A 23,218-nucleotide genomic window follows, 5' to 3' on the forward strand; every position below is an offset into this window, starting at 1 on the left:
GAGAGAGGAGTGGAGTATGGGGTGTGCCTAAAGTATATTATGCACATGCATGGAGATGGTCTTATTTAATTCAGCACAACCAAACTGTGCCACCTAACTTTTTATAGAGCTTAAAGTCTGTTTAGGGTGGGCCATACTGGTCAATGATCTTGATGTGTGTTTAATGACAGACTTCTTTGGTTTATTTATACTAAGAGGAGTTCCTGGGAAAGCCACTAGAGGACTTTTATTATAAATCTTGCCTTGGCCCTCTTCATAAGTGAGACAGTTGTGTTGCTTGGTTTGTTTAAGGGGCCTCTGGCAGTGAGAATATCCCTGGTGCATAAGCTGTTTTTTTTTTTGGAGCCCATTACGCATGGTAGGACACCTTGCACAGCCTTGATGCAGGGGGAGGGGCTTGGACCTGCCTCAACTGATTGTACCAGGCTTTGCTAACTCCCCATGGGGGACTTTACCTTTTCTGAGGAGGGGAAGGGGGTGGACTGAGGGAAGGCTTGGGGGTGAGTGGGAGGAGGGATGAAAGGGGGATCTGTGGTTGGTATGCAAAATGAATAAAAAATTTCTTAATTAAAAAAAGTTTAAAACATCTTACCTTGGAATACCCCCTACACATGCAGATTTTCTTTCTTTAACTTTTGATTTCTTAGTAAACCTAAATAGATCTGCTTAATCATTACTTTCTACATAGGATTACTGACAACTGACACGTAGATACCCCAGATGCCCTCAGTGACTAAATCTCTAACCATAATATAAGAGGAATTTTTCATGTTGACTAAGACATTTTTACATTTTATTAGAAATGCACAATGGGCTTCCAAAAGGTCCCAAGTGAATACCTAATCACATTTCCACAGTTTTCTCTGTAGTCTTCCTCATTTGACACACAGCATTCCATTTAGAAAACTGGGCCTAATCTGTAGAGCCTCCCACATACAGTTTACCAATAAGGGGGCAGGGGACTGTGTGATTCATCTTAACCAGAAGAGTCAAAACATTCCAGAGAAAGGGAAACATTCTGTGTGCATGAAGTTCCTTATCTGGTCCTCTTTGATCACACAGATGTCCAATGGCACCACTATTCCAACCAATTAGCTATATTCAATTATGTGTATTTAACATGTCTCCAACACACAACTCAACTTCGTTTTTACCATTTTCTCCTCCAAGCATGTTTAACTGAGCTCTGCTCTCATTCTTGCCCTTTCAATTTATTTTCTTTATAGTAGCCAGAATGAGTTCCAAAAGATGATGAATATGCCTGGTGGTGGTGGCACATGCCCTTAATACAAGCACTCAGGAGGCAGAGGCAAGCAGATCTCTGAGTTCAAGGCTAGCCTGGTCTACAGAGTGAGTTCCAGGACAGCCAGAGCTATATAGAGAAACCCTGTCTAGAAAATAATAACAACAACAAAATAATGAAAATGATGGATCTTATCATATTCATCCCATGTTTAAAATTTGTACAATATTTTCCCCCTGCATTTATATAATTCTAAACTTTTAAACTCTTAAATATTACTAAAACAGCAAAGCATGATCTGGCTTCTTACCTCATCCATATGGACTCATGCCACCCTTTGTCCTACTACTTGACTACTAGACAATATGAAGATCTTTCCTATATTTGGGTTGCCATACTTTCATTTGTACCTGGAATGCTCTCCTACCTTGCTACATGGCTATTTTAATTTATAATTCAAGAGTTAGTTTGGGTAGTTTTTGTCTCCTTTCACATATTTTCTGATCTGTTTTCCCTCAATACTTTATATTCATTCTTAGTTTTTCCAGTTTCTATTATAGATGTTTTCCTTATCTGACTATAATTTTCTTGAGAGTAAGAGCCACCTCTTCTCTTTGGGAATCCCTGTCTAGCTGTGTCATATTACAGGAAATATTTAATAAGTATTTGTTGAATCGTTGAAGGTTACTGTATAGCAAGGTAACCGTATGTTAAATGCACTTAGCTGAATACATCTAACTGGCTAGAATATTGATGCTTACCATTGGACTATTAAGTAGTCAAAGAGGACCAGACAAGGAACTGTGTGCACATGGAAAGTGGAATGTTTCCAGTTCTCTGGAGTGTTTTGACTCTTCTGGCTAAGATAAATCACACAGCCACCCCATCTCCCCATTAAACTCATGGCTCAAGCTCTATCCTAGAACCAATGTCATTTTGCCTTGAAAACATCATTAAATAGGTTGACTTTAGAGTCATCTTTTCTATTAGAACTTCTGAGGAACGAGACTGATTTATCTCCATCCTTTATATTACGTTAGAGTTTCCATGATACAAATTAATCATGGTGGAAATTTCTTTCAGGAATACTGCAATTATAAAATTAAGAATTATAACATACTAAAGTGTTAAAGGCAATATCTCTTCAGATATAGTATAGAGCCTAATTATTTGTTACTCTAATTCTACACTTCATGAGATTCAGGCACTGGGAGAGGCATCTGGAAATCAAACAATGACTGGAACACTTTCTTTTCTTGTTAATCAATAGGCTTTGTATAGACAAACAAATCCCCATCAGACCTATACAAAAGATCCCAGTACAAAAAGTATGACTGACTCAGCACACTCCCCAGTAGGCTCCATACAGCCAGCTTTCTGGACAGAAAGTTGTCCCAAGGATTTCATTGGCTCAGGAGACCATCTCCATATACTGCAAATGTTCACTGGGTTACTGCCCACCTACCATGTTAATTAGCCCTCACTGCCTATTTCCCTCCTCCATGTCACAAAGACATTCTTGCCCCACAACAGGCTCAAAGAAGAAAATGGTTCAGTATGGAGGAAAAGAGCTGGAGGGGGCCCAATGTCAGAATAAAGACCCAACAGACATGTTCCTGGTAAAATTAAGGAGTTTGGGTCATCAGCTCCCTGTAGCCTTTAGGTGTTTTGCTGAGCAGCTGGAGGTCATTCAGTGACTCAGAGCAGGAAGTCAGTAAGAGAAAGACAATATTTTCCTGAGGGCTTAAATTAGCCTTTGCTTAGGGAAATGATGAATAATTGCTGTTAGCTGACTTGTATAAATATACACATGTTATTTATATATACAATATATATTTTTAATAGAAAAAAAATCTATGTTCCATTTGTTTGGCTTTAAAAGGCAAACTTCCAGTGTTATTTAGTAAATGGATAGGGTAGACCTTCATTCATACTTGAATTCTAATGCACCTGCACTTAAGTCATGAGGGACCTCTAAGTATTTTCATTATATTGCTAAGAAACCGCTACCACAGTTGGTTTAAAAAATACTTCAAATAATCTGCATGCACAGCTAATATTTCCTGAGTTTGCACTAGGATTTATTCCAAACAAGTGAACTGTCTCAATGAATCATCATAATATCTCCAAGAACAAGCTTTGTATTCACTTGTGTTTTATAGGTGAGAAAATCAAGGCCAAGAGAGTGAAACATTTCTAGCCAAAGTCTAACAGCTGTGAAGGGCAGAGTCGGGGTTCAACCTCCATGCTCTGATCTTTAGTCTATGCTTCTTCCTACTACGTGCAAGCTCTTAAAAAATGTTTCATTCCATTAATTCCATAGATTTAATGAAAGTCATTCCACCAGTAAATGGCGGAACTAGGCTTTTAATGAGTTTGTCTGATTCTTGTGTCCAAGCTGGCAAATACCACTTAATACTGTCCCCTAGAGAAGGTGACATGCTTATTTTTTTCAATCACATATTTAACATTAGACATTAAATAGATCATAAAAAAGAAAATGCTTTATGAAGAGCCTAGTTATTACCCAGACATAATCTAAAATATTTAATGTATTAAGCTAATTATTAAAATTTTCTGAAGCATCTGAAATATCATGCAAGTAGTGTTAATGTCAGTGTACTAAATGAAATTCATATAATGATTCAATATCACTGTTTACCCAGTTTCTTGGAGCAAGCAAAAGAGCACCTAGACATCTGTGAACATTTAAAATGCAAGCTTAACTTGTTTTGTCTGTCCCAAGCTAAGACCAATACAAGACTTAATGGTTACAACACATGGTACAAAGTCAAAAGAAATCACATTATAAAATATAATTTAGTATCAGTAAAGACAAAAAGTTGTGTCTTAAGATTTAATCTTGTATGTGTATGTGTCTATGTAAGTAAATGGCACATGTGTGTGGGTGGGCCTGGAGGGCAAAAGAGGGTCTGAGATCCCTTGTAGCTGGAGATACGAGTCGTCTGACATGGGTGTTGGGAATTGAACTCAGGTCCTCTGTAAGAGCAGCAAGCCCTTACTATTGAGCAATCTCTGCAGCCCCACTAAAGATTATCTTTGTTACTTATATTAATATCTGGTTATATGAAATAGTTTACCATGCACATCTGAAATGTTAGAAAGTTATAATGAGCTGCTCAAGTTATAACGAGCCTGTCAGTTAAAAAACATAGAAAATATTAAGTGTTGGTTGTTATTATCATTTATGGTATTCCCTACATAATTATACACTCTCCTTATGTGAGTTTGTGTGTAGAGTTCTGGTTTCTTCAACCATCTGTAAAAACTACTATCTTGTAGTGTCAAGTCTGCTGATAAGGAATGAACGTCAGAGAATTAAAGGTCACTGTAGGTGGGTTATAGAGTAAATTTAAGACAAACATTTTTTACATTTGTGCCTCAGTGAAAGTCTTTTATGTTTTTTTTTTTCCTTTTACCTTTCGGCCCTTTGAAAAGCTTGATTTCCACGACAGTCTCCAAAATGGGTCGTCTTCTACGCACATACAGCCGCACAATAGACCCTGCTTCTTTTAGGGCCTCCACTGCTTTACTGTGGGAAACCTCTGACACATCAACTTCGTTCACCCGCAAGATACAGTCATTGACCCTGCAAGGGAGGAAGAGGCAAGGTTCAGCAGTAGCCAGGGACCCGGAGTGAAGAATCCATCATCACTATCTAACCTTAACAAGAGGGCAAGAATGGGAGAGATTTGAAAATGTTCAAATTTGGAAGATTTCTTACTTATAGTACAAGAAATCAAGTCATACTTAAGCTCCTTGAGTGCCTAGTATTCCACACAATGATCACTAGGCTAGCCAGTTTCCATCTTATACTGCACTACAGTAGTGTGACTTGAATTGAGTGGCATATGGCATAGTTAGAAGGATATGAATTTTAAGAAATCTGTCAATGACATCATTATTTTTACTGTCTTAATTGGTTAGACTGAAAATTATGGTCTAAAGTCTTCTCAGAAGTTATTATGGTAGACTATATAGACACAACAGATGTAATTTTATCATTTAACTTTACAAAATTCTTAGCTCACTAGATACAAAAGTGTTATGCAATAATTGTAGAAATTCTCAAAAATATAACTATGTAGGAAGAAGAAAAAAACATATAAAACAGTCATCTCAATGTGTTTAGCTTGTTGAATTATCTTTAAATATCTTTTCCCTGGAATTCATCTCACAATATTATAAATATTGAAGCTTAGACTTAATGAAGCTTGATGAGATCCTCAGATAATCCTGCCCAAGACATTTACTTTAAAAACTAAGAATTATGTAATGCTTTAATTGTTTCAGTCTTCACACAGGAAGGCATAATTTAACTTCCTTTCCAGTTAGTTTATTTTTATGATAATGATTAGTGATAACACGAATAATGGCTAAGAGCACAGGTTTCTGGCTAGAAAGATTTCCTCACTCTGCCCATCCATTTTAATATTCCCCATCTCAGGTTACTTTGTTGCTCCAGGTCAAAAGTGAGCAACTGTTCTTACCTGACCCCTTCTTCCCTCCATCACTATACATTCAGATCAATTTATAGAGCAAATCTAATGGCTATTGAGGTTAGTTCATCTTCCCTGCTATCTCCTGGTTGAAGTCAGCACCTCTTGTCTGGATGACTTCCACAATCTCCTGCCTAACATTCTTGGGTCCTCTTTGTTATCTTTGAAGCCCTTCTCTTCAAGTGCCATGGAAAGTAAATGTGGTTGGTACCAACTTTCTACTTCCCTCTTCCAATGTCTGATTTCATTCAAGAGATATATTGTTTAGCAAATATTTGCTGAATATGAAAAAACAACAACTAAAATTCAATTGTTGGATTTCCATCTTCTAAGTTGATACATATAGGTAATTTTCTTCATCTCTCTAATAATTTTTTATTATTTTTATTTTCACATTCTTTAATAATTATAATATCTACTATGAATGTTTTAGGGAAGAATAAACTAGACAATATACATATAAGCCTTTCCATAGATCTTAGCATATAATAAATTATTAATAAATGTACTGATAGTGCAGTATGTATTGACATATAATATTCTTAATAATGGATTTTTTCATGGCTTTGTGGAATAAGACTGAGGTCCACTGTGGAAATTAGTGTAATTTGTACTAATGTAAGTAGTTAAGCCCTTCTGTTGGCAGATTGGGCATAGACTGTGTTTGTTCTAAAGTCTATGTGTCTATGTATCCTACCTATCTATCTATCTACCTACCTACCTATCTATCCATCTATATATCATCTATCTATTATTCTATCTATTCACTCATTTATCTAACATCATCATCATCATCATTCCTATGATCATCATCATCTATCTTCTATCCACCTACTTACTTACCTACTACATTTCTATGTATTTATTCTTGCAGTCTTGGCTGGGCAAGTCTAGGACTTCATGCATGCTTGCCAAGTACTCTAGTACCAAATTATACCTGGATCCTTCAAGCCTTCTTGTTAAAAAATATATATCTAATGTGATGGACCATTTTATGTATATTATGCCTATCAATTCAAAATATAAGTTTACCATGGACATATTATATAAAAGCATGGGGAGGATTTTTAAGTGTATTTTTCCCCATAATTCTTTATATGTCTGTTTAAGAAGCTGTTATTGCAACCCTTGCCTTTATGAGAATACACAGCAGCCTTAAAATCCTGAAGTGGAAGATTTCACCAAGATGTAGTGATGTTATTTCATCAGAACAGATGGAATGGCTTTAATAGGTTTACACATACATTTCCTCTCTAACAAAACAAAACAAAAAAATCTGGAAAACTACTAATTAAAATAGTTTTGAGAATGTAGGCATGCATCAGGGATGCCAGCCACCCTGGAGCAGCTGGTCCTTTGAGAGTGGGTAATTTTGCCATCTCATGATAATGAAAAAGCATGGTTTACCATTACCTCATGTTCAGAATACTAATCATATCTTGACCACTATTTTTCTTGAAGTGAGCTGTAGAAAAAAAAAATTGAAGGCTACACCCATTCAAACCCTACTAATTATTTCCTTTTGTGTACAATGAAAGCATTAATTGTTAGTTACAAGTATAAACAAAACACAGTCTAACTCATATGGTTGTTCCTGAATACATAGGTGAAATAGGCAGCTTTAATAAAGTGTATAGAACACAAGATTAGCAAAGAGGAGATCTGAATAAAAAGACACCCATCTCTTTGGATTTCATATTCCCATAGGAAAAGAGGAAGGATAGCCACGGTTGGGGAGAGGATCCAGCAGACAGTTAACAGATGTAGATATATGTAGCACTGGAGGTATGAACATTACTGATAAGTAGGTAAGACATGCTCAGAGTGATTTGTTTAAAAGTGAATCTGGTAGAAATTTAAAATTGTCATCAGGGCATCAACTGCGTGTTTGTTAGTCTGGTCTCTCCACTCATTTCTTTCACTTTAGTTCATGAAATATTGATCTTCATTTTATAAATAAAGGAATATCAATGGTAAGGTCATTCACTGTTGGTTAGGACGGGGCATGATTTCCATCTGGCTTTACCTATCTCTATGCTAATACAATAAATTTAGAGTTGTTTGCTTTAACATTAAAATAAAACAGATGATGAATCTACATTGAAATACTTAAAAGGAGAGAATGTCAAGCTAGGGAACTAGGACATTCAACTTCCCTTCCTCTCAGTTGCTTGAAATAGAATCTGGCCAGAGGGCCTCAGCTATTTAAAACGAATCTGTTTAACTGCAGATAACCTTTGTGAGTAAAGTCACCCCTTCAGTTTAAGGCACATCAATGTATCAGTAGCTTCGAGCTCAAGTAATGCATCATCCCAGCAAAAAGTTCACCCTCTTATGATATTTCTGAGCCACTGTATAAGAAAGCCATTTGCATACAGACTTCCTCTTCACTCAACTACTGGAACTGACAGTTTCACTCAGTGTTTGCTGTTTCAGATGTAAGTCTGTAGTTTTGTCTGGAGCAATTTCATCTTGTGGGACAGAATCAGCCACCCAGTTAAAAAAAATGATTTTAATAGTTCTCTGGAATTTCCTTTTGCAATTCTGATGTATTTTCTTCAATCAAATATATTAGAAACCAAAGTCCATTTAATCACTAACATCTATCTGCAGAAACACATTGAACCTTTTTATTTATCAATGAAACAACCTCTCACATGATGAGGCATCACTTGAAACTAATATTCAAGAAATTATTAGTTCTCTGTTGAGATTTAAAAAAAGAAGACTTACTTATTTTTATGTGCATTTGTATTTTGCCTGCATGTATGTCTGTGCGAGGGTGCCAGATCCCCTGGAACTGGTATTCAGACAATTTTTAGTGGCCATGTTGGTACTGGGTCCTCTGGAAGAGTAGCCAGTGCTCTTACCATTAACTAAGCCATCTCTCCAGGCCCAAGAACATATTTTATTTTATTTGCTTATTTTTTTTTTTGAGATAGGGTTTCTCTGTGTAGCTTTGGTGCCTGTCCTGGATCTTGCTCTGCAGACCAGGCTGACCTTGAAGTGACAGAGATCTGCCTGGTTCTGCGTCCCAACTGCTGGGATTAAAGGCATGTGCCACCACTACCTGGCTCGAAGAATATATTTTAAAATAACATGTGAAATATACTTTTCTCTCTTAGGTGTCAACATAGGAGTTATTGTTAAAAAAGATGTTTTGTGATTTTATATGTATATTAAGGATATTAATTTATTTAATATGCTTCCCAAATCATAATTCACATTAAAAGTTATAAATATTGCTGTTTACTATGCAAGAAATATTAGAAGGAAAGAAAATGGTAAAGTTGTAGTTCCAGTTCTTCATGAGTAAGGAGACTATGAATGTTTTAAAACATATCTTTTATGTTCCTTCCACATCTACAATAGGCACATAATGTTTCAGATAACCTAAGAACAAAGTGTGTATTCCTTTTCCATATATATATCTGAGGCACCCTCTCAATTCTAGAACTTAGAAACAGTTTCTTTTTTTTTTTTTTTTTTTTAATTTTTATTTTGCAATACAATTCAGTTCTACATATCAGCCACAGATTCCCTTGTTCTTCCCCCTCCCGCCCCCCTCACCTTCCCCCCAGCCCGCCCCCCATTCCAATCTCCTCCAGGGCAAAGCCTTCCCCACAGACTGAGATCAACCTGGTGGACTCAGTCCAGGTAGGTCCAGTCCCCTCCTCCCATGCTGAGCCAAGGGACCCTGCATAGGCCCCAGGTTTCAAACAGCCAACTCATGCAATGAGCACAGGACCCGGTCCCACTGCCTGGATGCCTCCCAAACAGATCAGGCCAATCAACTGTCTCACCCACTCAGAGGGCCTGATCCAGTTGGTGACCCCTCAGCCATTGGTTCATATTTCATGTGTTTCCGTTTGTTTGGCTATTTGTCTCTGTGCTTTATCCGACCTTGGTCTCAACAATTCTCAGTCATATAAACCCTCCTCATTCTCGCTAATTGGACTCCCAGAGATCCACCTGGGGCCTAGTCATGGATCTCTGCCTCCAGATCCATCAGTAGTTGGATGAGGTTTCTAGCACGACAATTAGGGTGTTTGGCCATCCCATCACCAGAGTAGGTCAGTTCGGATTGTCTCTCGACCATTGCCAGCAGTCTGTTGTGGGGGTATCTTTGTGGATTTCTGTGGGCCTCTCTAGCACTTTGTTTCTTCCTATTCTCATGTGGTCTTCATTTACCATGGTCTCCTATTCCTTGTTCTCCCTCTCTGTTTTTGATCCAGCTGGGATCTCCCACTCACCCAAGCTCTCTTTCCCTCGACCCTCGCCCTTCACTACCCCCACTCCTGTCCAGGCTGTTCATGTAGATCTCATTCCATAAGGAGATTAAGGGGATACAAATTGGAAAGGAAGAAGTCAAGCTTTCCCTATTTGCAGATGACATGATAGTATACTTGAGCAACCCCAAAGATTCCACCAAGGAACTGATACAGCTTATAAACACCTTCAGCAACATAGCAGGATACAAGATCAACTCTAAAAAATCAGTAGCCCTCCTATATACAATGGACAAAAAAGCGGAGAAGGAAATCAGAGATACATCACCCTTTACTATAGCCACAAATGACATAAAATACCTTGGGGTAATACTAACCAAGCAAGTGAAGGACCTATATGACAAGAACTTTAAGTCCCTGAAAAAAGAAATTGAAGAAGATGTCAGAAAATGGAAAGATCTCCCATGCTCATGGATAGGCAGAACTAACATAGTAAAAATGGCAATCTTACCAAAAGCAATCTACAGATTCAATGCAATCCCCATCAAAATACCAACACAATTCTTCACAGACCTGGAAAGAATAATACTCAACTTCATATGGAAAAACAAAAAACCCAGGATAGCCAAAAGAATCCTGTACAATAAAACAACCTCTGGAGGCATCACGATCCCTGACTTCAAGCTGTACTATAGAGCTACAGTAATAAAAACAGCTTGGTACTGGCATAAAAACCGACATGTGGACCAATGGAATCGAATTGAAGACCCTGATATTAATCCGCACACCTATGAACAAATAATTTTTGACAAAGAAGCCAAAAGTGCACAATGGAAAAAAGAAAGCATCTTCAACAAATGGTGCTGGCAAAACTGGATATCAACATGTAGAAGGCTGCAAATAGATCCATATCTATCACCGTGCACAAAACTTAAGTCCAAGTGGATCAAGGACCTCAACATAAATCCAGCTACTCTGAACCTGCTAGAAGAGAAAGTAGGAAGTAGTCTTGAACACATTGGCATAGGAGACCACTTTCTAAATAGAACACCAGTAGCACAGACACTGAGAGAAACAATCAATCAATGGGACCTCTTGAAACTGAGAAGCTTTTGTAGGGCAAAGGATACGGTCAACAAAGCAAAGCGACAGCCTACAGAATGGGAAAAGATCTTCACCAATCCCACATCTGACAGAGGACTGATATCCAGAATATATAAGGAACTCAAGAAATTAGACATCAAAATGCCCAACAGTCCAATTAAGAAATGGGCTATAGAACTAAACAGAGAATTCTCAACAGAGGAAACTCAAATGGCTGAAAGACATTTAAGGAATTGCTCAACATCCCTAATCATCAGGGAAATGCAAATCAAAACAACTCTGAGATACCACCTTACGCCTGTCAGAATGGCTAAGATCAAAAACACTGAAGACACCTTATGCTGGAGAGGATGTGGAGCTAGGGGAACTCTCCTCCACTGCTGGTGGGAATGCAAGCTTGTACAACCACTTTGGAAATCAATATGGCATTTTCTTAGAAAATTGGGAATCCATCTCCCCCAAGATCCAGCTATACCACTCTTGGGCATATACCCAAGGAATGCTCAACCACACCACAAGAGCACTTGTTCAGCTATGTTCATATCAGCGTTGTTTGTAATAGCCAGAACATGGAAACAACCTAGATGCCCTTCAACTGAAGAATGGATAAACAAAATGTGGTACATATACACAATGGAATACTACTCAGCAGAGAAAAACAATGACATCATGAGGTTTGCAGACAAATGGATGGATCTAGGAAAAATCATCCTGAGTGAGGTATCCCAGACTCAGAAAGACAAACATGGTATGTACTCACTCATAACAGGATACTAGATGTGGAACAAGGATGACTGGACTGCTACTCACATCACCAGGCAGGCTACCTGGAAAACAGGACCCCAAGAAAGACACAGGGATCGCCCAACGATAGAAACAGTTTCTTTAAAGAATTCATTCAACATCTCAAAGCTGAAATTTCTACATCTGAAAAGGGGAATATTAAGTTTGCAGAATGGATGAAGTGAGATAATGCAACAGGGATAATTAACACAGTGTCTGATAAAAGGTAAACATCAAGAAATGTTAGTTATTATTGTTATGAGAAACACTTGCATAAGAGAGCATAATGAAGAAAATATAAGAGAGAAAAATAATATAGGGAGAGAAAGGAAGAATACGAAAATCTAGATGTGAAAAAAATCATTGCTCTATTTAAGAAATGGAGGAAAGAATGAGTTAAATGAAATTTTCAGAAACAAAAATTTAAAAACAAGACTTTGGGTAAAAGTTGTCTTGTGGAGCATAATGTAATTTCTTGTTCCCTAGACCCTTCCTCAGCTTCCCAAGAAAGACTTTACTTGATTCAAGTGTAGCTTCAAGTCAGCCTCAGCCAGAGTGTCTGAAAATCAGCACAATTGGCAGAATTCTTCAAACCCCTGCCTGGTCTCCAACCTGCCTGACATCTTCAGTCACACCTAAGCACTCCAGACAGTGATTATAAACTTACTTTATCACATTCCTGCTTTTTCTTCCCTCTGTCTTTTCACGAGACACAAATAAATATTTCTAAAGTCTTAAAAACCACTAAGGTTGTCCCTTTTTGAAATTTCTAATTTAATTCATGGACCACATTATAACTGAAGCTAAAAACATAGAAACCAACACAATATAATATATGTTTTTTCCAGGAAAACAATGAGACAGGTGTTTTGGAAGCACCTAACATGCAAAGTAAAGACCCACATTGTTATAGAGTCCTTGTTGGGGAGAATGTAGAATTAATACCATTAGATTCAATGTTTGATCTCAACAGAAGAAATAGAAAATAGATGTAAAATATACTTTAGGTCATTTCCTCCACATTGACTCTCAGATATCAAAATATTAAGAACAAAAAGATTGGAAGTAAAATAGATTTATAAGAAGAAATTAGGGCTTCATATCAAGGGAAGGATTCTCCTAGATGTTCCATGCTGTCTCAGTCCATGATTGCTCTTCCCAGAGTTTAGTTGTCCAGTTCATGCTTGAGTCTGAGAATTTACTCCAGGTATCTTCTTAATTAATCTCTCTTCTCATTTTAGTAAATTCTGGTGAACTTTGTTACTGGCTCCCAAACCCTCATCATTAATACAGGAAGAATCTATGACCCAACACTTGGCATTAGCTCTATTAGCTTATTCCTATATTGCTTTGTTTTTTTTAGACAGGGTCTCCCTATGTAGCTATGACTGTCCTAGAATCTCCTATGTACTATGTAGACCATGCTGGCCTCAAACTTACAGAGATCCACTTGCCTCTGCCCCCAGAGAGCTGGGATTAGAGGTGTGTGCCACCATGCTGGCTTGATTTTACTTTTATTTCAGTGTTTCAGTATCTTCTGAGAAGCTGTCTCTAGTGCACTTGGTTTGTTCAGTGTCTCTCTGTTAAGTAGCCACTACAAAATACTAATTGACTTGCCAGACTTAACAAATAAAAACAAAAGGCATTCAGTTAAACTTAAATTTCACATAAATAAAAATTGTTATTCAGATAAAAAATGATTTTCCAAGTATTAGACATTTTTATACTATGTTTGGGACATATACTAAAATGACCCATGTTTATTTGAACTTAAAATTTCACTGAGGTCCTGAGTTTTATAAGCATACATTATACTACACTGTGGTCTTGGGCTGATTAAAAAGCACAATGTCTATCACATAGTTGAAAATATCGTATACACTAAGTATGTATTCTTTAACCAAAATAGGAGCACTGAAGGTTATATACAGTTGTCTTCATTTAATAATAGTAATCAAAGCTTAACAAAGTAATAGTAAGCTATATTTATGCAATCTCAAGGCTCATGTAATATAGCACCCACACCTTTCTGGTTTGTTAAAAATAATTATATGGGCAGTGTGTGATGGCACATACCTTTAATGTCAACATTCAGAAGGCAAAGGCAGGCAAATCACTGTTTGTGGCCAGCCTGCTTTACACAGCAAGTTCCAGGCCAGCTAAGTCTAAATTGTGATACCCTGTCTCAATTTTTTTTTTTGAGACAGGGTTTCTCTGTGTAGCCTTGACTGTCCTAGAACTCACTCTGTAGACCAGGCTTGCCTTGCACTCAGAGATCATCCTGCCTCTGCCTCCTGAGTGCTGGGATTAAAGGTGTGTGCCACTATGCCTGGGTCAAAAAACTTTTTTAATGACTTATTTAAGAACTAATGCCATGTGACCCTCAGTGGAGTCAAGGATCATATGGAAAAACATCAACAGCAAGACAAATGATGAACAAAATAGAGGTTAATGGTTCCCAAAAGCTAATTAGAGTCACTTGGAGAGTTTATTAGGCCACAGTTGCTGAGATAGACTGGAGGTTTTTATTTGGGTGGATAGAAGAATCTAGGAGATTGAACCTAGAACATTGCATACATAAATGTGCACCCTAACATTGAGTCCCTGCCTCCTATAGTTTCTAACTAAGCAGGTCTAGAAGAAGATTCAAATGCTTAAGTTCATGATGAACTTGGCTGTTCTGTCCATACTCTAGGTTTCGAAGGTGCAATCTGCTTGGCTCACATCAATTCCAAAATGAATAGAAGTTTTCAATCTTATGAATACTAAACAATTATGATGAAAGTCTTGCGTTCTGATTATGCAGCCACTCAGTTCATTTTGCAATTTTTCACCCTTTGGAATAAATCTCAAAGGAAATCTGGACCAGGAGACCAGAGCGGCACACTGTGAGAAGCTGTGCACATGTAAACCATTTTCCAACATGTACTTTATGTTCTAGACTGTTTCTGGCTCCTTTCCTTCAGCATTAGCCAATTCAGTCACTTGGTTCTCCATTTTCAAAATAGGACTCTGCTCTCCCCTCTCACTCTGGGTGAGAGTAACTGCAATTATTATGCATAGACGCCATCTTCTACAGTGAATGGACTGTTTCCCCCTCTCTATTTGCCACTTCATTTCCCTTATATAAAATGCTTTCAGGAGTCGCTGCAGCTGTCATCTGGGAAACATCACAGCTTTCCACAACGGGGGAAGAAATTGCTATTTCAGCACAGTGATCGGTCTTTTGGCTCTTTCCTGGAGGAGCAGAGCTGCCAGTAACAAATCTCAAGCCAGGCAGCTTAATGAGTATCACAAAGAAAAGAGGCATCGAATGGGAATTTCAAAGAGAGAGAAACACAGAACTGGACACTGATGATTCTGCCTACTCTAAAATTCTGGCCATGGACAGGAGGACAGCATGTCAACTTTCATGAGATGGGTGCTGTCCCTACCACCTGGATTCAGTTACTATAGCAGCTTCCTACCTGGCTTTTCTGGTGCCTATCTAATAAGCCACTCTCTACACCACCCTGAGACAAAGGAAGGTTATCCTTCCCAAATCAAACTTGTCAGTGTTTTTGCTCACCCCTCAATTCATCAAGGCTTACTTAATACATATAAAATAACAACAGTGATTTATTAATATTTGTCTGACAAACAGTTTTTATTTAAGAAGTAACATCATGTGTGAAATCTAAATTTGGACTTATTCTTTTTATATGTTCTCTAAACATGCCACTATATTTGATTTCATATTTCTTTCTGTCTTCCAAATATCCAGTTAAATCTGGTCTCATTCAGGGTGAGTTCATACTCCATGGCCTCAGGAAATGTTTTGTAATCACTGAAGTTCTTATTGCTTACAATGCCTGGCATGCAAACAAAGACATGGTGGTTCTCATCCAAAGTTGCAGGATGGGTATCTTGCTAGATCAACCACACCATAAAATAATTATACTTTAAGATGTCTTCAAATGTTGCATTTACTCCCTCCTTCATTTCCCTCTATTCAAATTATATTCCAACCCTAGACACGGATGTTGCCCCAGACAACGTAATTCTTAATTACACACTTTTTTCATTTTAATTCATTTTTGCTTTATGATAGTGATAAATATTTTGGTGAGAAGCTGAGATAGGCAAGAAACAAGGTACAGTGTGTAGGACATTAGGTTAATAAATCACGCACAAATTCTAGTCCAAGAGTTTTCACTATCCAGGTAGGCAATTTTATTCTGTCTTCATGTTGAACACAATGATTTTTAAAATTCTGTTCTACTGTCTGGTGTGTTACCAATCAAAATTTAAGGTCATCCTAGTCTTGCATTTATCTATTTGGAAGTCAAGAGTACACCCTAAATAGATCAAAATGCCAAATTATTCTTATTTCTTTTCCATGGTGAATTCTTTACTTCACTTTTCATTTTCACCAAGGTGCATTATTCTAATATCAGAAATACATGACATGGCAGGGATGTTTGTCTCCTTTTCTCTTTGTCATATATCTAGTCTGTAACACACACACACACACATACACACACACACACACACACACACACACACACACTGTGGAATAATGCTTTTGTACACTGGTTTAATAAAACGCCGATTGGCCAGTAGCCAGGCAAGAAGTATAGGCAAGATAAGCAGACAAGGAGAATTCTGGGAAGAGGAAGGTTGAGTGAGCAGATGCCAGCCTACCGTCCAGAGAGCAGCATGTAATGACACACAGGTAAAGCCACAGAACACACAGCAACATATAGATTAACAGAAATGGGCTGTGTTTAAGTATAAGAGCTAGTCAGTAGTAAGCCTGAGCTAATGGCCAAGAATTTTTAATTAATATAAGCCTCTGTGTATTTACTTGAGTATGAGTGGCTGTGGACTGGGCGGGACACAGGAAAACTTCAGCTACAAATGGTGCCAAGACATGGGGTGAGAGTTTCCACCTAAAACCTGAGGAAGCTTAAAAAAAATAATTCTAAAATAGAGCTAAAAACAGCTTCCTAGTTGTGTCTTTCAGGCAAGTGGTGAGCTACAATATGGTGGGTTTACAGTGGCATGTGTACACAGAAGTGTCTCCAAGCTGTGCAGTATGCTGCGTGGTGGATATAGCTTTTGCTAACACAAACAAGAGAAAGAAAGAAAGAAAGAAAGAAAGAAAGAAAGAAAGAAAGAAAGAAAGAAAGAAAGGTTTCTGGGCTACACACTGCTTTAATGGAGGCATAGACCCACTGCTTTTGAGAGGTGGTGGTACACATGACCCAGAGCTGGAGGTGAATTACCTCTGCCATGTTGAGAAGCTGAAATGGGCGGAGTCAATAGCCAAGGCTGCCTCTTTTTGTCCTGGCCATGTAGTTTAGCAGTTTAAAGTCTCTCCTGGCCAGATAAGGATTATAGATTCAAAATAAGACAAATACAGATGGGAAAAACCCTAAACAGTATACAGTGTGTGTAAAAATGTATGTAGGCTTAAAAAAGAGAGAAAAATATAGACAGTTATATAAAAAAAATAGATACTTTTAAAAAGTAAAGTCTTTAGAGAGACAGTAAAAGTAATATAAAAATAAGTCATGTAAAGATGGAAATCACACAGAGTCTGGATTATGCTGTCTTTGGGATTTTTAACTGCAGAGAGACATTTGATTGTAAAAGCTGCTGACATATATGGTATCTTGATTTCAAAATAAATGTCTAAGGATACGTTGCTTTGGAAAAGAGGTTCTGCTTTTGTTTCCACAGATGAGAACATGTGGATTGCTTCCAGGCTAATATGGTTTGACCAAGGAAGACCCCCTGAGAGGCACAGATTATCCAACATCCAAAAACAGCTTCAAGGCAACTGGCTCAGAAAAATACAACATCACAGACTATTCCAGTCAGGACTTGACCATAGTTCTTAATTTTCTCAGGATCCCCATAAGAATACTATACCCTCTGTCAGCAGAGAGTAGCCTAAAAAACTATGCCCACATTTCCCAAAAAGAGATTATGGAAATTTGTCATTGTTTAGGTTATTGGTTACAAATTGTTATTGATCATAGTCAATATTTTTCTAAAAGAAGAAAGGGGGTATGATATGGAAATATAGAATATAGATATGATAGGATAAAAGGGTGGATTGTTGAACCTACTTTTAAAGAGCAACTTGTTTAAAATGTTTTACATTGGTATAGATTTTAGCTTCATAATACAAATTTAAAGTTAATTTTGTTATACTGTATGTATATTTCTATTCTTGTTTAAGGTATTATGTTTATGTAACTCATTTAAATTGTAATGTCTTTGATGTAGTTGAAGACAAGATAGTTATAATTTTCCTTGGTTATGATAAAAATAAATTATATATAAAACTTTAGACTCACAAATATAGGATAGATAGAATATTTTCTTTAATTTTGCCAAATATAAATAGACCAGATATTGTAACTGTAATTCTTGCTTGATAACTGTTTGTTATATGTAATTTTACTATGTTAAAGTTAAAACCTTCCTTTTTAATTAAATAGAAAAGAGGAAAAACCAGACAAGGAGGATTCTGGGAAGAGGAAGGCTGAGTGAGGAGACACAAGCCTACCATCCAGGAAGCAGAATGTAGTGGCACACAGGTTAAGCCATGGAGTATGTGGCAACATGTAGATTAACAGAAATGAGCTGAGTTTAAGTGTAAGAGCTAGTCAGTAGTAAGCCTGAGCTAATAGCTGAGCAGTTTTAATTAATATAAGCCTCTGTGTGTTTACTTGGGTCTGAGTGGCTGCAGACTGGGCGGGACACAGGAAAACTTCAGCTACACACACATACACACACACACACACACACACACACACACACACACGAGGGGCACAGAGATGGGAAAGAGAGCGATCGAACTAGAGATTTAGATTCCCTCTCCCACTAGTTCCCTCTAGTTCTGGCTCTTACTATCAACCACCTAGATTCTAGTAAATCTTATCACTTCCCTTTTTGCCTCTTGCATTGTCTCCTTATAATTCCATGTTAGTTGTAGATTGTCTTGCTGTGATGAAACATATAACTAAAAGAAAAATTGGGGAGGAAAGGTTTTAGGTTTTATTTGACTTCCACTTCCACTTTGTAATCCATCATTGGAGGAAGTCAAGTCAGGAACTCAAACAGTATAGTAACCTGATGGCAGAAGCTGATGCAGAGGTCATGAGGAGTGCTGCTTACTGATTTGCTCTCCATGGCTGGCTCAGCCTGCTTTCTTATAGAACCCAGAATCACCAATGGATTCTCCCCTCCACCATCTGTCACTAATTAAAAAAATACTGTGGTGATATTGTGTCCCCCAATATATTGTGCACCCTAATAAACTTATCTGGGGTCAGAGAACAGAACAGCCACTAGACAGAGATAGAGGACATACACCTTTAATCCTAACACTTGGGAGGCAGAGATCCATCCAGATCTCTGTGAGTTCAAAGCCACACTGGAAACAGCCAGCATGATGACACATGCCTTTAATCCCAGAAAGTGATGTCAGGAAGCAGAAGGGTATATAAGGCATGAGGACCAGGAACTAGAGCCTTTTGATAAGCTCTTAGGCTTTTAGCAGCAGTTCAGCTGAGATCCATTCAGATGAGGACACAGAGGCTTCCAGTTTGAAGAAACAAAATCAGCTGAGGAACAGGTGAGGTGAGGTTAGCTGTGGCTGGTTCTGTTTCTCTGATCTTCCAGCATTCACCCCAATACCTGGCTCCAGGTTTGTTTTTATTAACAAGACCTTTGAAAATACCCTAGAGGCTTGCCTGCCACCCTCTTCAGATGATGCTAGTTTATGTCAAGTTGGTGTAACTAGCCAGCACACCCCTTTTCTAATCTATTTTCAGAATCTTGTTACTGATTGCCTTACCCTATATTTAACAGTCTTCGATTGTTTCTTACTGCCTATGGCAGATTTTCAAGCATTTAAAATCACTAAGTCAAGCTCTATTTGCAAATTAAATCTTGCTCAGAATCTATATAACATACATTTATAATTATTAAAGTCATAAGAAAGGCAGAGTTTTCATGATTTCTGTATCAGAGAAAAAAGGGGATGAGAACATGACTTGCTGGTAGATGTTATCTGTTTCTCTCAGGAATTCTGAGAGAACCAGAGTCAGCATGCTACAAGTAGAGCCCATTGCACACAGAGAAGATTGTGGGTAATGCTTTTTATTCTTCAGGCTTAGTGCCCCAACTGAAAAGGGTCCTTTTCTAATCACAGAAAGGCTTCTCCTGGGCTACTGGTAGCAAAGCTCTTCAGGATCTGAGGAATGAAGACTGACTCTGTATGTCTGTTTTACAAAGCTCGAAGACCTCCATAAGCACACAAATCTTTCAACAATCTGGTTAATGGTTACCTCCTAAGCCTTGTCTCTTGTTATACGTTGGTTTTCTCATACATCACACAAATTTATGGTATAAGCCTGTCCTTGGCTAGCTAGGCCACCTGTAGATTTCAGTGGTCTGTTAAGTACTCTACCTCATTTTCAACACCGATGCTCACTCTAAAGCTGCTTTATAGTTTAACAGTAGAATTAGAAAAACAAGCTACTAAAATTTCATGTAAATGTTATAGCACAGTGGGAACATATTGAGAAAAAAGTGTTTTAAGAATATTGAAGGAATCTTCTTAAAGCATCTAAGGTAGCTGAGATTGAGGGTCATGGAAGATGTTCATTGGGTGGGCAGAGAGGGAACTCAGCTTCTGGAACAGCATTGCATCTGATAAGATGGGTCACAGGATCAGGCCTGGAAGGCCTGCAAGACTTGATAAGGAATTTGGACTTGAACCCCAAAGCGACAGAAGTGATGGTTGTACTTAAAGCTAGATTATGGTTTTGTAAGAGACCATTGCCCCCACCCCCACCTGCCTTCATGTGGAGAGGAAGACTTAACTAGGTTTAGAAGAAAGGATAAAGAAAGCATGGGCTATCCTTAGAGTATTGGGTGACCTCTGTCCCCCACTGGTCCTCTGGTATTGACAGGGAGAAGGGACAGAGGCGAGTGCTTACTAGGATCTACTACATATGCCACTGGATTACATGTGGGAAGTGAGGAAAGGGAAGAAGAATTTATTTTATTTCTATTTAAAAATTGTGAATCACTCAGGGGAAAAATCTACCTTGTTGATTTTTGAATGTTTATTTATCTATCTATTTATTTATTTGCTTATTTATTTATTTATTTATTTATTTATTTATTTATTTATTTATTTATTTTTTGAGACAGGGTTTCTCTGTGTAGCTTTGCACCTTTTCTGGAACTCACTTGGTAGCCCAGGCTGGCCTTGAACTCACAGAGATCCACCTGCCTCTGCCTCCTGGGTGCTGGGATTAAAGGCATGCGCCGCCAATGTTTAGCACCTCCAGTGGTACCTGGGACCGAGTCGGCACAGATTATAGGTTTGATAAGTACCTAAATAAAATTAGAAGTGTGGTAGTTAGTCAATGACATCTCTGCTGTGGATATCCACACCTTCTCCAGTTATCTTGTGCCACAATGATGCTCTCTTGTCATTCCATCCTCTCTAGCATAAAAAGAACGAGCTCGAATTTATTCCTCCTAAGATACAAACTGTCATTCACAGTCATATTTGCATTCAAGAAAAAATCCTAGTTGGAAGACAAGGTCTTGAACAAAAGCAATTGACCACAGACAATAAAATCTCAAATATTACTGTAGATATTCACATTCAGCCAGCAAGTACTAGGCATCTACTATATAGTGCAGGGTACATAGACAATGAGAAACAATTTTGAACATAAGGATGCTGGCCCCAGACCTAGGAAATAAGGAAGAGGATTTATACATGATTCTATCACAGGGAGAGTAGCCTATATTCTCTAACCAATCAAAACAATTCTAGCTTAAGAATGTCTTTCCATCATTAGAATTTAGGTATCAATTTCAGAGTTTTGTTTGTTATTTGAATGATTATTTTAATTTCTAACATTCTATTTTCATAGAAATAACAGAATATAATAAGTAAGAATTCAAGCCGGGTGGTGGTGGCGCACGCCTTTAATCCCAGCACTCGGGAGGCAGAGCCAGGCGGATCTCTGTGAGTTCGAGGCCAGCCTGGGCTACCAAATGAGTTCCAGGAAAGGCGCAAAGCTACACAGAGAAACCCTGTCTCGAAAAACCAAAAAAAAAAAAAAAAAAAAAAAAAAAAGAATTCAAGGATGCTATGGGGAAGATGTCTTACAACCGTACCCCCTTATTGTGATGTTCATCATTAACTAGGACTGCAGGAGATGTTCACTAATATTCACTAACTTTGGAAGAACACAGAATATCAGAAGCCCAAAACTCTGCACTTATCCATAAAACTACATACTTGATGGCAATATTCTGATATGGTTAGAATATTTAAGATGAATTTTAAGGTGTCTTTAAGAATTCTTAAAGCCATACGTTAAATGCTATGGTAAGTAAATTAATTGGTTGTTACACAGACATAACCTTCAGGCTTTGTAAAGTTCAAGAACACATGTAATATATTTATACTTATTTTGTCTCATATATCATATTCCCTCCACCCTGACTCGAATGCAGCTTTTTGGAGAAGAGAATCCTTTTCTCTAACTTTCACAGCTCCTCACATAATGAGGCACAATTATCTACCAATTGTCTCTTAGTCCATTGTTTTCTTTACTGTCCACATCCATCAGTTGCATCTATTTCCAACATATATCTAAGCCCATCACTTCTTTCCATCTCTAGTACCTTCACTCTCCCTGAAGTTACCAACACTTCTGCATGTTCCCTCTAGAATCATGTGCATGAAGCCAGTGTCATTCATATATATGTCTTCATTATCGATTGGAATGGAGTTAGAACCCCCTAGGGGATTGAGGCATAGAGAGAATGAACTGACAGGAGAGGATACACTCTGAGTATATGCATTATTGTCTGTGAGCTAAGGGCTTGAACGGAGTAAGAGGGGACAAAAAGACAAAGCCAGCTGAGTACAAGCATTCTCTTCCCCTCATTCCTGGCTCAATATGATGTGAGCGGCCCTGCTCAGCTATGCCTTCCTGGCTCTGATTGACTGAACCCTTGGAAAGCATGAGTCAAAATCAATCACTGCCCTGTTGAGGTTTTCTGTTAACCACTTGTTCACATCAACAGAAACCTAATGCAGATAGTGTTACACATCCCTTGCTTGCTTAAGCCATCCAAGCTCCTCATGGTTGTTTTATTTTTGTTGTTGTTATTTTATTTTATTTTATTTTTTTACCACTGTTGTTCTTCCTACTTCATTCCATCCTTTGTGGCTCTGTTTTTTTCCTGTTATTCACCTGGCTCATTCCTGCCATAGACAATTGGACCTATTGGTTTCTCAGTTTTGA

General features: G+C 38.0%; 1 protein-coding gene across 5 annotated transcripts in view; it reads right to left on the reverse strand.

Annotated features, from left to right (window-relative positions):
• Dlg2 (discs large MAGUK scaffold protein 2) overlaps nucleotides 1-23,218 on the reverse strand; it is an 857,262-nt gene that overhangs the window by 506,180 nt on the left and 327,864 nt on the right. For all 5 annotated transcript variants that reach the window (XM_059271442.1, XM_059271434.1, XM_059271427.1 and 2 more), the window contains exon 5: nucleotides 4,684-4,853. In XM_059271442.1, coding sequence (XP_059127425.1) covers nucleotides 4,684-4,853 — 170 coding nt within the window. The remainder of the gene's footprint in view (nucleotides 1-4,683; nucleotides 4,854-23,218) is intronic.

This window comes from Peromyscus eremicus, chromosome 1 (assembly GCF_949786415.1).
Source record: "Peromyscus eremicus chromosome 1, PerEre_H2_v1, whole genome shotgun sequence".
NCBI classification, from domain to species: Eukaryota; Metazoa; Chordata; class Mammalia; order Rodentia; family Cricetidae; genus Peromyscus; species Peromyscus eremicus.